Genomic DNA, 15,342 nt, shown 5'->3' on the forward strand with positions numbered 1-15,342 from the left:
GCCAAATTCGTTGCAGGCAGCCGCAAGCCTGTCGATGAGTCTCTGCAGACACTCTTCCATGTGGGATGTTAATGCAGCATCATCAGCAAAGAGGAGTTCCCTGATCAGGACTTTCCTTACTTTGGTCTTCGCTCTAAGACAGGCAAGGTTGAACAATCTGCTATCTGATCTTGTGTGGAGGAAAATTCCTTCATCTGAAGACATAAGTACATGAGAGAGCAGCAGTGAAAAGAAGATCCCAAACAGTGTAGGTGCGAGAACACAGCCCTGTTTCACCCCACTCAGGATAGGAAAGGAGTCTGATGATGCGCCATTATGCTGAATTGTGCCTTTCATATTGTCATGGAATGAGGTGATGATAATTAGTAGCTTTGGTGGACATCCGATCTTTGCTAGTAGTCTGAAGAGACCACATCTGCTGACGAGGTCAAAGGCTTTGGTGAGATCTATGAAAGCAACATAGAGGGGCATCCATTGTTCGTGACATTTCTCCTGTAGCTGGCGAAGGGAGAACAGCATATCAATAGTGGATCTCTCTGCTCGAAAGCCACACTGTGCCTCAGGGTAGACAGCCAGCTTCTGGAGTCTGTTTAAAACAACTCGAGCGAAGGCTTTCCCCACTGTGCTGAGCAGGGAGATTCAACGGTAGTTGTTCCAGTCACCACGGTCACCCTTGTTCTTATAGAGAGTGATGATATTGGCATCGCACATGTCCCGTGGTACTGCTCCCACAACCCAGCACAGGCAAAGCAGTTCATGGAGTGCTGAGAGTATAGCAGGCTTGGCACTCTTGATTATTTCAGGGGTAATGCCGCCCTTTCCAGTGACTTTTCCACTGGCTAGAGAATCAATGGCGTTACTGAGCTCAGATTTTGTTGGCTTTTCGTCCAACTCATCCATGACTGGCAGAGACTGGGCTGCATTGAGGGCGGTATCAGTGACATCATTTTCCCTGGAGTACAGTTCTAGGTACTACTCCACCCAGCGGTCCATTTGCTTGCTTGGGTCAGTGATCATTTTCCCTGATGATTTAGAATTGAGGGGGGCGATCTTCCTGATGGTTGGCCCAAAAGCTCTCTTAATGCCGTCATACATTCCTCTGATGTTTCTGGTGTCGGAGGCCAGCTGAATATGACTGCATAGGTGTTATCACTAGTCGTTTGCACAGCACCTGGCGTTCTTTGCATGTTGCTCCTGGCAGCTTTAAGTGCTAAGGACGTTAACCCGCTGGGGGCTTTCTTGTAGTTCAGCAGTGCAATGCACTTGGCGACTATGACTGGTTCTCTTCAAAGTGAGATTGAAACCAGTCTGCATTCTGCTTCTCACGCTTGCCAAAGGTGGTCACTGCTGAGTCATAGATGGCGTCTCTGATGTGGGCCCACTTGGTCTCTGCATCACCTGCAAAAGTGTTTTAAAGGGCTTTTTCAAGCAAATTGAGAAACTTTTATGACAGCTGTGGGTAAGAAATTCTGGTAGTGTTGATGCGCGGGTGGCCATTCTGCTTGGAGTGATATAACTTCTTTGGTTTGAGTCGAACTTTGCTGCACACCAGGGAGTGGTCGGTGTCGCAGTCCACACTGTGGAAGTTGTGTGTGATTTGAACACAGTTTATGGAGGCTTGCCTTGTGACTATGAGGTCCAGCTGGTGCCAATGACATGATGTTAGGTGTCTCCATGAAACCTGCTAACACGGTTTAGTTTGAAAGAACGAGTTGGTGATGTTCCTACTCACTTCTCAGATTTCAAGTTGCTCTTTTTCACCATTTGACTTTTTGTCTTCAATTTCTACTTAAGAGGCTCCCTTCTTGCAACCTCCTCTCTCTTTGCTCATATAATCGTCCATTGATAATGGGAATGGCCGTGTGGCAATTGTGCTACTGGACTAATCAACCCTAACCGGTCTGACTTACATGTAGCTCGAGTCTATGTATTTGGCTGTTAATTGTCCAGAAAGTCAAACACTAGTAAAACAATGACAAAGAAGACTCATAATCTACTCAAGCAATTTGGCGTGGAATATAAAAGGGAGCCCTGCCAGTGTCGCCATATCCAATTGTCAATTGTGCCAATTTTTAATTGTTGCTTTAAATTAGCATCTTTCTGAAAATACTTTAAATTTAGTTGCCATCTTCCAAATTCTTTTGGCCTTAATATTTTTCTAATTTTCTCTGTCTATGCTTTATAATTTTCAGTTCTACTTGTTACCTAATCTTGTGGCTTACTTTGAGAGTTTAGGGAATCACGGTATTGTGTGCACATATGGCCCAAATTTGCTGTTTTAATGACAGCAAAATTATCAGCGCTCAGAGCTGTGACTGTGTAAAACTGACAGCAACTTCTGGTGTTCGCAAGTGTGCAGCAAAACGTAGAATTCCAGGCGTTTCTTTCAGTGATACCCTGCTCCTCCACAGGATGTGTTGTTGCAGTTTCACAGATGCAATCACACAGATTCAGTAATTTGACATGAACTTTGACTTTTTATGCACTATTCTTGGTGTAAATTCCATTGGAAAAAAAATTAAGCCTTGTTGTTTGAGGTGTAACTGAGTTTTAATGGCTTACTAAGTTGTAATTACTGCTGAACAACCTCTTTGGCCCTGAAAACCTAATATGAAGTTCGAGCGTCCTTCCTTCCATTCTGTGATAAAAACTTTATAGATTTTTAAAGTAGTAAAACTTTTTTTTTAGAAATTCGTTTAATATTTCAGCTTCTACTTTAATCCCATGTGTGTCCCAATCTTTATTTTGCTTTCGATACAATGATTAAAAAGTGAATGATAATCAGTGCTCTTTACTTGCTGTTTTGCTGTCTGTGCGAATGTTTCAATCTAATTGGCTACTCAGCCTGCTTAATGACTTCACTGTTCCTGGGCACCAAGGCACCTTGTAGGTGACGCCAGACTGAAATTTCCATCAGAATAGGGGAAATCACGCCACATAGCCCGCTAAATGTTTGTGGGCAGCTTTCATCAAGGTTAACAGCATGCGCTGTCCCTTCGCTGCAGACTGCAAAATCTGTGCCATAGTATATAGTGAGCCTACTTAAGAGTTGAGACACACCAATTTCAAGGAGAAAATAGCATGACCAAAGCCCAAATATACTGGTTTCTATGGACCTACTCCAGGACATATCTTCCACAGCCATTACATTCACCTTCCTTCCACAAAATGGCAATAATCTTTCAAAATAAAGGAATTTAGCACATGGTCCATCTAGTGGCCATATAGGTAAATGCTTTCATGCACAATATGCATTACATCGCATGATGAAAAAATTCAGTTTGAAGTAAATACCAAAGATACATTAAGTATGCACCAATGGTGGTATGACAGGGAGATGGTGGTGTAGTGGTAATGTCACTGAACTAGTAATCAAGAGGCCCAGGAATGTCCTAGGGATAAGGGTTCAAATCCCACCTCGGCACTTGGTGGGATTGAAATTCAATTAATTAATAAAAATCCAGAATTGAAAGCTAGCCTCAGTAATGGTGCCATAAAAGAAAACAATCATTGATTGTCATAAAAACCTAATCGGTTTCACTAATGTCCTTTAGGGAAGGAAATCTGCCATCCTTACCTGGTCTGTCCTACACGTGATTAAAGACCAACAGCAATGTAGTTGACTCTTTACTGAAATGGGCTAGCAAGCCACTCAGTTGGCAAGGGCATTACGGATAAGCAACAAATGCAAGCCTTGCCTGCAACACCCACATCCCATGAAAGAATAAAGAAAAGATTAAAGGACTCTTCAATGCCTCCCCAATTTCAGGTACTCATCCTCTCACAACTCAAGACACACCTCCCACTAGCACAACATTATTATATATCAGCAAGAATATGCTCAATGACATAGGAATTCTTTTAACCACTCTTTCAAATCAAATTGCACACACAACACAATCTTGTTTATTTTCCTGTTAATCTATAGCCTATTCAGCACTGGGAGAGATGGGCACTGCTGAGGCAGGTAGGGGAGCAGGAGGGCAACTCAAAATGGAGCAGTCTCTGATGTGACGAAAATTTGAAAATAAAGAATGCCCACAACTGTTAAGACCATCAGTGTGGAGGCGTATCCCTTCGGTAGGATTGCTTGTGGCCACGGCTGTGACCTTCTCATCCCAGCAGCTCTGTGACTGGGCGATTGAGAGGAGGCTCTGATCCCTCTGGCCTGCCACCAGGTGGCCGCCTTCAGGTCGCTGCCAGGCTCCAGTCTTAGCAGGGGGCCCATCTGACGTTAGGAAGTTGCTGGTGGATTAAGTAGGGCCTTAATTGCCCCATTTAGCTGCTCGCATGGCAGCCCAACTTCAGCAAGATCGAACGGAGGCGGAATGCATTGGGGAGTTGACCCGATGCACGACATACAAAAACTCCCTGCCTCCAAATGGCCTCCACTGGTTGGTTTAGATTTTCTATTGTGGTTTTTACCCCATTGGAACTGTAGCTTAATGCCCATGCATGAATTCCTTGTCAGTTGACTGGATTCTGAAGGTTGTTTTCAAATTTCAAGGACTTTCATGCCAATGCGATGCAAGTCCTGGACAGGCCAATGTGTGTAAATTGTAGTCACCTTTACTTCAGAATGCTGAGAGAAGATTTGTGGGATACTGGAAATAATTATGAGTTCAAGTCTGGAATCAGGATAATGTGATGCCATTATTCAAAAAGAGAGACAAAACAGACACTTGCAACTACAGACACATTCGTCTGAATTGCACTCCATGTAAAGCAAAAAGCAGTCAACATAGATTCAGAAGAGGAATATTCTTCCTGGCCAGCCTCCTTTGAGGAAGTCGGTCTTAGCTCAGTGGTAGCACTCTCACTTCAGAGTCAGAGGTCATGGGTCCCACTCAGAGACTTGAGCACATAATCCAAGATGACATTTCAGTGCAGTAGTATGACACCATCAAATGTGCCATCTGTCAGATGAGACATTAAACCAAGGCCTTAGACTGATTACTCAGGTGGACACAAAAAATACATTGGCATTATTTGAGAAAGAGCAACGAAGTTTTCTTGGTGTTCTGGTCAATAATTATCCTTCAACCAACACCAATGAAACAGGTCGTCGACCTCACTGTTGTCCATGCAATTTTGCTGTACGCAAATTGCTTGTTGTGTTTGCCTACACTACAACAGCCACTACACTTTACCCGACAAAGTGAAAAATTGCCAAGGTATGTCCTGTCCACAAAAAGCAGGACGAATCAATCTGGCCAATTACAGTTCCATCAGCCTACTCTCATTCATCAGCAAAGTGATGGAAGGTGTTGTCGACAGTGCTATCAAGTGACACTTATTCACCAATAACCCAATCACCGATGCTCAGTTTGAGTTCCGCCAGGACCACTTGGCTCCAGAACTCATTACAGTCTTGGTCCAAGCAAGGATAAAATAGCTGAATTCCAGAGGTGAGCGTGAAAGTGACTGCCTTTGGCCCTTGACATCAAGGCAGCATTTGACCATGCGTGGCATCAAGAAGCTCTAGCAAAATTGAAGTCAATGGGAATCAAGTAGAAAAATCTCCACTGGTTAGAGTCATATCTCACACAAAGGAAGATGACTGTGGTTGTTGGAGGCAAATCATCTCTGCCCCTGGGCATCGCTGCAAGAATTCCTCAGGACAGTGCCCTAGGCCCAATCATCTTCAGCTGCTTCATCAATGACCTCCCCTCCATTATCAGGTCAGAAGTGGGGATGTTTGCTGATGATTGCGGTGTTCAGTTTCATTTGTAACTCCTCAGATAATAAAGCAGTCTATATCTGCACACAGAAAGATCTAGACAGCTTTCAGGCTTGGGATGACAAGCCAAAAAAGTGCCAGGCAACAACCATTTCCAATAAGAGAGGGTCTGACCATCTCCCCTTAACTTTCAACAGCATTACCATCGCTCAATCCCTGCCATCAACATCCTGGGGATTACCATTGATCAGAAACTTAACTGGACCAGCCACATAAATACAGTGGCTACAAAAACAGGTCAGAATCTGGGTATTCTGCGTTGACTGACTCAATTCCTGTCTTCCCTCCTGACTCCCCAAAGCCTTTCCAACATCTACAAGGCATATGTCAGGAGTGTGATGGAATACTCTCCCCGTGCCTAGAGTGCAGCTCCAACAAAACGCAAGAAACTTAACACCATCCAGGACAAAGCAACCCATTTGATCGGCACCCCATCCACCACCTCAAACATTCATATCCCCCACCATCGGTGCACAGTGGCAGCAGTATGTACCTTTTACAAGATGCACTCCAGCAAGTTGCAAAGGCTTCTCGGACAGCACCTTCCAAACCCGCAACCTCTACGACCTAGAAGGACAAGGGCACCAACTTGCAAGTTCCTCGCCAAGCCACACACCATCCTGACTTGGAAATATATTACCGTTCCTTGAGCATCAAATCCTGGCTCAAAATCCTGGAACTCCCTACCTAACAGTACCGTGAGTGTGCTCACGCCACATGAACAGCGGCCGTTCAAGAAGCAGCTCACCACCACCTTCTCAAAGGTAACTAGGGATGGCCAATAAATGTTGGCCTTGCCTGTAATGCCCAAATCCCATGCACGGATAAAAGAAAATGCTTCATGCGTACTTCATTAACTGCGAAGTGTTTTTGAGCATCTTGAGCACATGAAAATGCTTTATAAATGTAGGTTCTATTCTAAGTGACAAGCCAAATGGATCGTTGTTAGCCCTACAATATAATGTAACTGGACTTTCAAAAGATTTTTCACGAAGTTCCATTTGAAAGACGAAGCAGTGTATCAAATTTGCAGACAGGACCAAACTAAGAGCAGCAGTGGAATTGGAGGAGGCAGGTCAAAAGTTAAAGAATAAATTGGAAAACTATGCAATTGGTTAGAGCAATGGCAGATGAAATTTACTGCAGATAAATGTAAAGTATTGCATATAGGAAGAAACAAAATAAGTGACATGTATTCCACGAATGTTCCTGAAATACCCAAACATAAAGCTAAGAGTTACCTGGGAGTCTTACACTCAACTCTGGACATGCCCAGCCACTGCAGTGCAGCAATCAACAAAGCTAACAGAATGTGGAATACAATTCAAAGAAACCTGTAACCAAACTGTGCAGTGTCCTGGTGAGACCACAGAATAATTACTGTGACCAGTTCTGGTCACCAAGCTGCAAGTGTGATTCAAACTCTAGAGGCAATGCAGAGAAGAATCAGTGTTGATTCCTAGTGTGAATGTGCTAAGTTATGAGGAGAGTTTTGAGGCACTTGGACTTCTCAACCTGAAAAGGTGGTGTTTGAGAGATGATTCTATAGAGGTTTATATTATGAATATGGCAATAAAAACGGATAAATTACCTTACAAGAGGAGGACAAGGGGACATAGGTTCAAACTAGAAATAGGTAAATTTAGGACTGATGTCAGGAAATTATACATTTGAAGGGTGGTCAACTTATGGAACAGACTTTCAGGAAGAGTAGTGGAAGCAACAATCCAGGAATCATTAAATAAACAATTTGATGATGAAATTGGCAGAGTTCAAGATCTCTCCGGGTGTATGAATTAAGATGGGCTGAATGGCTGTGCTCATCCATAATTATCTTGTGAAAAGAGCTCTGTGACTGTGTGCCTCACATATTTTACTTGAAATATTCTAGCAGTGTGATACAGTTTGAGACAATATTTTCATTACCAAGGATTATGAGAAGACTGAACTGTTAATCATTGTGGCAGAACTGACAGCTTTGTTTTAATTCCAAAGAACAGTTCTAAATGCTGGAGAGGTTGGTGAGAGCTCTGATCAACAGTGGGTTATAAATATCAATTGTAATCTAGTACTGGTCCAATTCACTGTAATTTATAGCTCAACCCAATTTTGTAACTGAATTTAAGTAGCTGTTTTAGCCTGATGAATGTCTGATTTATGTATGGCATTTTCTCATCTAGAAAGACTGAAGACATAAGGGGAACAATACATAAATTCCAGAATGCACCTTACACAATTAGATTAATTGTTAGACCATACACTTCACAGAGGCAGAAAGTTTTTTTAAAAACTTAAACTCTTCTCCTTGTGGCTGAATTTTTTTCAAAACTTCTCCCCATTTCTGTCAGTCATAAACTACCACAAACTACCAGCACTAAGGCCTGTATTGCCATCACACCGTCTTCAACAGACTCAACTGGCTAGCCATAGTAACATAGTGACAGTTTCAGACAGAAGACCTTTGGTCTATTTAGCACACCTATCCATAATATTCCTTTGATGCATTTCTAATAAACATTCCAGAAAATTCTCATTGTGAGCTTCAAATTCCTCCACAGTCTTATTATTCCCTATTTTTGGGATTTACTTCAACCACACTTCCCTGCATGCACCCTCCAGTCTGTCAGTAATGGCCTACTGCTCATTTACTAGTCCCTCTGCTCCATGTTCAACAATCTTATCCTTGTCTTCTGGGAATCCTTCCTTCAGCACTACACATCCCTATTTCCCTTCAAACCTTCAAGGCTTTCCACGTTGTTGACTGTGTTTTTGCTCCTGGTGACACCTTTCCTTCCTCTCATCCCCATGACCTTTCCTATCTATCATGCTGAGCTATCCCTTTGAATGTAACGGGTGCCAAAGAAATGCACATTTATGACTTTTTACAGAAAATGTAACGGAAAATGGAGCAAAAGAATTTAACAATGTACATTGTCTCTTTGAGCACTTGTCCTGCCAGAGGTGGCATGGATAGTGTCCATGAAAAAAATCTGTGCCCTGGGCATGAAATTTTGGAAGCAGGGAAAATGTGATCAAAATAATGCAATTTAATAAGACATGTAGCTGCAGGTTCTACCAGATGTAGCAATTAATAGCACTTAAATGTAAAATAACTTTCCATTAGATTTGCTTTAATTTTATATTCATAAGTGGCAGAAAAGTAGAAAGTCCTGAAGGATCTTGGGTTGAAATTCAGTCAAATGACTGAGAATGCAGATCACAAATTATAGATCAAAATTAATCTTTCTAAAGGAGAATGCAAAAGGGCAGAAAACAGTAAGATTTGATTATCTGTTATTGCTGCTAACTTATGAATCATCGTATTTAAGTAAGTTTGCATTTAGCAGGAATGACTCACCATTGTCTATTCTCAATATTATTAAAGCAAAGAGGCACTTAGCATGCAGAAAACACAGTAAAGGATTCAAACTCCAGGACTTACATGAATAAATTGCTGAAAAAATGGCATTAATGCACAAACCCCAGCATCCTACTTCAACACCTCGTTCATAAGTAATGTATGAGGTAGAGTTGTGTTCTGCATATGGATCACCATTATACACTACCTGAAAGGTTTAAATAAAGAGATTAAGTGAAAATATTATAAAAATATGAACATACTGTACTGTTGGAAAATTCTATCCTCTTATTGTGTGAAACAGAGATATCCAAAAGGTAGTGGACAAATTTTCTATTAAGGACTAAAACGTCATGATTATAGGATCCCACCAGGATTAATGAACATAAGAACAGAACAAATAGGAGGTGGAGTCAGCCATTCGCACTTTGGGTCTGTTCTGCCTTTCAACAAGATCATGGCTGATCTTTTATCTCAACTTCACCTTCCTGCACTATCCCCATATCTCTTGATTCGCTCAATATGCAAAATGTATCAATCTTTGTCTTGAAAATACTCAACAACTGAGCATCCACAAATCTCTGGAGTACAGAATTCCAAAGATTCATAAACCTTTGAAATTTCTCCTCATTTCAGTCCTACATTGTCGACCCCCTATTCTGAGATCCCATGCTCTAGATTCCATGCTGGGGAGAGCATTTTCTCAGCATCTACCCATCAAACCCCTTAAGAATTTTATATGTTTCAATCAGATCACTTCTCATTCTTCTAAACTCCAGGGAACATATGCCTAGTCTACTCAATTTCTCCTCATAGGACAATACCGTCATTCAGGAACTAATTTAGTGAACCTTCGTTGCACTCCGACTAGGGCAAGTATGTCCTTCCTTAGGTAAGGGAACTAAAACTGCACACAGTACTCCAGTTGTGGCCTCATAATGCCCTGTATAATTGTAGTAAGACTTTTTTACTCTTACATGCAATCCCTTTGTAACAAAAACAGACATACTATTTGCCTTCTTAATTGCTTGCAGTACCTGCATGTTAACTTTCTGTGATTCATGTACAAGGACACCCAGGTCCCTCCAAATGCAAACATTTTCCAGTCTCTCATCATTCAAAAAATATTTTGCTCTTTTATTTTTCCTTCCAAAATGGATAACTTCACACTTCACCATATTGTAATCCATCTGCCATGTTCTTTCCCACTCAGCCAACTTACCCATATCCCTCTGCAGCCTCTTTGCAGCCTCTTTGCATCCTTTGCTTACTTTCCCACCTAACTTTGTATCATCAGCAAACTTGGATATGTTACACTCAGTCTCCTCATTTAAGTCATTAATATAGATTGTAAATAGCTGAGGCCCAAGTACTGATCATGGTGGTACCCCGCTAATGATAGCCTGCCAAACTGTTTTCAGTCCATTAACGCATATTCATTCCATGCTAATATCATAGAAATCATCGAATCATAGAAAGTTTAAGGCACAGAAAGAGGTCATTTGGCCCATCGTGTCTGTGCCGGCAGAAAAACGATCCACCTATTCTAATCCCATCTTCCAGCATTTGGTCCGTAGCCCTGCAGCTAATGGCATTTGAGGTGCATATCCAGACTCCTTTTGAATGAGTTGAGGGTCTCTGCCTCAACTACCCTTTTAGGCAGAGAGTTCCAGACCATCACCACCCCCTGGGTGAAAAGGTTTTTCCTCATCTCCCCTCTAATTTTTCTACCAATCACTTTAAATCTATGCCCCCTCATCACTGACCTCTCTGCTAAGGTGAATAGACCCTTCACCTCCACTCTATCCAGGCCCCTCAAAATTTTGTACATTTCAATCAGATCTCCCCTCAGCCTTCTCTGTTCCAAGGAGAACAACCCCAGCCTATCCAATCTTTCCTCATAGCTGCATTTTTCCAGTCCTGGCAACATCCTCGCAAATCTCCTCTGTACCCTCTCTAGTGCAATTATATCCTTTCTGTAATGAGGTGACCAGAACTGCACACAGTACTCAAGTTGTGGCCAAACCAATGAGTTATACAGTTCCAGCATAACCTCCCGGCTCTTGTAGTCTATACATCAGCTAATAAAGGAAAGGATTCCATATGCCTTCTTAACCACCTTATCGACCTGTCCTGCTACTTCAGGGATCTGTGGACATTCACTCCAAGGTTCCTCACCTCCTCTACGTTTCTCAGTATTTTCCCATTTATTGTGTATTCCTTTGCCTTGTTTGACTTCCCCAAATGCATCACCTCACACTTCTCCAAGTTGAATTCCATTTGCCACTTTTCTGCCCATCTGACCAGACCATCAATATCTTCCTGCAGCCTACAGCTATCCTCCTCACTATCTACCACACGGCCAAACTTCTTGATCATGCCCTCTACGTTTACCTCCAAATCTTTAATATACAACACAAAAAGCAGGGGACCCAGTACTGAGCCCTGCGTAACGCCACTGGGAATGGCCCTCCAGTCGCTAAAACAGTCGTCAACAATTACCCTTTGTTTCCTACCACTGAACCAATTTTGTATCCAGCTTACTGCATTTCCCTGGATCCCATGGGATTTTATTTTTCAAAGTGATTCATGACAACACTTGCCAGCGCTGACATCATCAGGCTGCGCCGTGGTGCGCACATGCGCAGACGGTCTCCTGCTCTCTGCGCATGCGCTGCGGTCCGGCTTGCCAGGACCAGTTTGCGCATGCGCAGATGACGTCATCGCGTAACATCGTCTTCCTCGGGAAACGCGCCAGATTGGCCTCTGCACATGTGCTTCTTGCAATCTTCCGATATTCACGCATGCGTCAAAGCTTCGGCGCGAGTTTTTGAAAGTGGAAGGAGGAGAGGTTTCGTCAGGCATTTTCTCACATTTTATCTCAATTATTTAGTCGTTTTGGAGATTTGCTTCATTTTTATTAGACAGAGGAGTTTGTTCCAAGGTAAGTTGCTCTGAAAACATTTCCATTGTCTGGGGCACTGCATGTGCTCCAGTCCCTGTTGTAAATTGCTCTGAAAACATTTCCATTGTCTGGGGCACTGCATATGCTCCAGTCCCTGTTGTAAGTTGCTGTGTGCAGGCAGTACATGTGCTGCAGTCCAGCGAACAACCTTCCATCTAAACGGTCACTTTTGTTTTTGTAACGTTTCAATGGAGTGCATTCTGTATTTCTTATCTCATCTCATGTATCCCGTGTGGTCCCTTAATATCCTTCCTGAACTTCCTGAACATATGCCTGCCTGTTCAAAGCTCCACTTTCCCCACCTGCGGTACCCTCTCCTTGCTGTTCAGTTACACAGTCACCTGTTCCTGCACCCATCCGAGCAGTGCACATGGACACACAGCCACCTGTTCCTGCACCCATCCGAGCAGTGCACATGGACACACAGCCACCTGTTCCTGCACCCATCCGAGCAGTGCACATGGACACACAGCCACCTCATGCCGTGTCCAGTGGTAGCACAAATGTGAATGCTCTTGCTGCGTACAGAACTGGTGAGGTGGGAGTGCAGCCACACCATTCTCCATCCTCAGTGTTGCTTTAAGGCAAAGGTAGGTAAAAGTGAGAGAAATGGAAGGTGATGCTGATAGTAGTAGGCAGGATTAAATGGGAGCGTATGGGAAGGCACAGGAGTAGCATAACCACTAGCAGGGAACAGCTGGGCTAAATGGCCTGCTTTATGTTCATAGTCCAAAAGAAATGTACTTCTTTTTCCAGCACCCTCACATCATTCATGTTTTCTCTGAGAGCAGCATTGAACCATCACGAGATAGGGGCAGTTACATCATCCTGACTCCTACAGCTGAGGTGGGTACTAAGTGATTCATTGGCGGTGTTATCAGTACATGCCTATCCTGCAGAGCATAAAGCATGCGCAACAGTAATTTCATTGGAGGGAGGGAAGCTCTGACACTCCTGTTCTTTCCTTATTTCTTTTCATGTAAAACGTGCCCTTGAGAAAACAATCCTTGAGACATAAGGACGGCATTCAAGCAAAGGAGGCAGTGCAGGAGGGGACGAACGGATATGCTGATTCCTGCATCTGAGGTGGGTAATAAGTGCTTCATTGGCGACGTTATCAATTGGTGCCTTCACTGCAGAACTTAAGGTGTGCACAACAGTAATTTCAGTGGATGGAGGGAGGCAAGCTCTGACTCTGATTTGCTTTATTTCTTTTCATGTAAAACATGCCGTCGAGAAAACAATCCTTGAGACTTAAGGTCAGCATTCAAGCAACGAAGGCAACTGGATCATGCTGCGGAGCTGGTCACGATGTGGAAAGGAACATTGCATTTATGGATGAATTGGGAGTGCACATTGGGATGCGCTTGGGGAACATTCACCAAGAATTGACTGAGCTCAGACTCTTGTGACTTTGCCTTCTTCACATGGACAATACAGTAGTGGAATAGAGAGCCAAGCGTTCATTCACCACAAGGCTCTCCAGGAACAATCTCTTTAGCTGTGCATAGAAGAGGGGGATGGAGGGGTGGGCGAAGAGGGGGGATGGAGGGGTGGGCGAAGAGGGGGGATGGAGGGGTGGGGCGAAGAGGGGGGATGGAGGGGTGGGCGAAGAGGGGGGGGGGAGGGAGGGGTGGGGCGAAGAGGGGGGAGGGAGGGGTGGGAGAGGGGGGAGGGAGGGGTGGGGAGAGGGGGGAGGGAGGGGTGGGGAGGGAGGGGAGGGAGGGGTGGGGAGAGGGGGGAGGGAGGGAGGGGTGGGGGGGAGGGGTGGGGAGAGGGGTGGGGAGAGGGGTGGGGAGAGGGGGGAGGGAGGGAGGGAGGGGTGGGAGGGAGAGGTGGGAGGGAGAGAGGGGGGGGGAGGGAGAGGTGGGAGGAGAGGGGGGCGAGGGGCGAGGGGCGAGGGGCGAGGGGCGAGGGGCGAGGGGGTGGGGTGAGGGGTGGGGGGAGGGGTGGGGGGGGAGGGGAGGGGGGGTGGGGGAGAGGGGTTGGGGAGAGGGGGTGGGGAGAGGGAGCATGCAAAATGCAGGGGACCAGACAGTTGCAATGCCTGAAGTACTGTGGAGAAGTAGGGGAGAAAGCAGCTGGGTAGGGCATCCGCAGCTGGAGGGAACGGCTGAATGGAGAGGGCCGGAAGCGAGAGGGCCGTAGAGAGCCGTGGGAGCGAGCGTGCGAAGACCTTGGTGTCGCCGGGTCCAGGGACTGGCCGGTGTCTTTTGCTGTGTGTTTATGGCGCATGCACAGAAAAAGGCACTCCTCTCCGTTCCGCTGCTCCCTCTCACTCTCCCCAAACCCCCTCCTCTCCCCGTCCTTCTCCTTCTCCCTCCCCTCCTCCCTCTCCCCCCCCCCTTCTCCCAGCTCTCCCCCTCCCTCTTTTCGAACCCCTCCCTCTTTACCCCCTCCCTCTTCCCATCCCTCGCCCCCTCCCCATCCCCCCCTCCCTCTTTCCCCCCTCCCTCTTTCCCCCCACATTCTTTACCCCCCTCCCTCCCTCTTTCCCCCCTCCTCCCCTTTCCCCCCTCCCTCCATCCTCTTCCCCCCTCCCTATTTCCCCCCTCCCTATTTACCCCTCCTCCCTCCTCTTCCCCCTCTCCCCTTCCCCCTCCCTCTTCCCCCCTCCCTCTTTACCCCCCCCTCTTTACCCCCTCCTCCTCCCCGCTCCTCCCCTTCCCCCTCCCTCTTTACCCCCCTCTCCCTCTTCCCCCCCTTCCTCCCTCCTTCCCCCCCTTCCTCCCTCTTACCCCCTTCCTTTCCACTCCTTACCCCCTCTTCCCTCCCTCTTTACCCCCCCTTCCTCCCTCTCTCTTCCCCCCTTCCTTCCTCCCTCTCTCTTTCCCCCCCCTTCCTCTCTTCCTCCCTCTTCCCCCCCCTTCCCTCCCTTCCTCCTCTTCCCCCTTTCCTCTCCTCTCTCTTCCCCCCCCCTTCCTCCCTCTTTCCCCCCCTTCCTCCCTCTTTCCCCCCCTTCCTCCCTCCTCTTTCCCACCCATTCCTCCCTCCCTCCCTCTCCCTCCCTCCCCTTCCTCCCTCCTTCCCCCCCTTCCTCCCTCCCTCCCTTCCTCCCTCCAACTTTCCCCCTTTCCTTTCCCCCCCCTCTTCACTTCCCCCTTCCTCCCTCTTTCCCCGATTCCACCTCCCTCCTCTTTCCGCTTTTCTTTCCCCCCCTTTCTCTTACCTCCTCACCCCTTCCTCCCCTCTTTCCCCCCCTTCCTCCCTCCCTCCCTCCCTCCCCCTTCCTCCCTCCCCTCACCCCCCCCTTCCTCCCTCCCTCCCTTCCTCCCTCCA

The 15,342-nt window shown here is 45.9% G+C and overlaps 1 protein-coding gene across 1 annotated transcript in view; it reads right to left on the reverse strand.

The window, feature by feature from the left end:
* slc45a2 (solute carrier family 45 member 2) overlaps positions 1-15,342 on the reverse strand; it is a 94,178-nt gene that overhangs the window by 43,583 nt on the left and 35,253 nt on the right. The window contains exon 5 of the mRNA XM_068009820.1: positions 9,183-9,306. Coding sequence (XP_067865921.1) covers positions 9,183-9,306 — 124 coding nt within the window. The remainder of the gene's footprint in view (positions 1-9,182; positions 9,307-15,342) is intronic.

The sequence above is a fragment of the Heterodontus francisci genome, chromosome 1 (assembly GCF_036365525.1).
Source record: "Heterodontus francisci isolate sHetFra1 chromosome 1, sHetFra1.hap1, whole genome shotgun sequence".
Lineage (NCBI taxonomy): Eukaryota > Metazoa > Chordata > Chondrichthyes > Heterodontiformes > Heterodontidae > Heterodontus > Heterodontus francisci.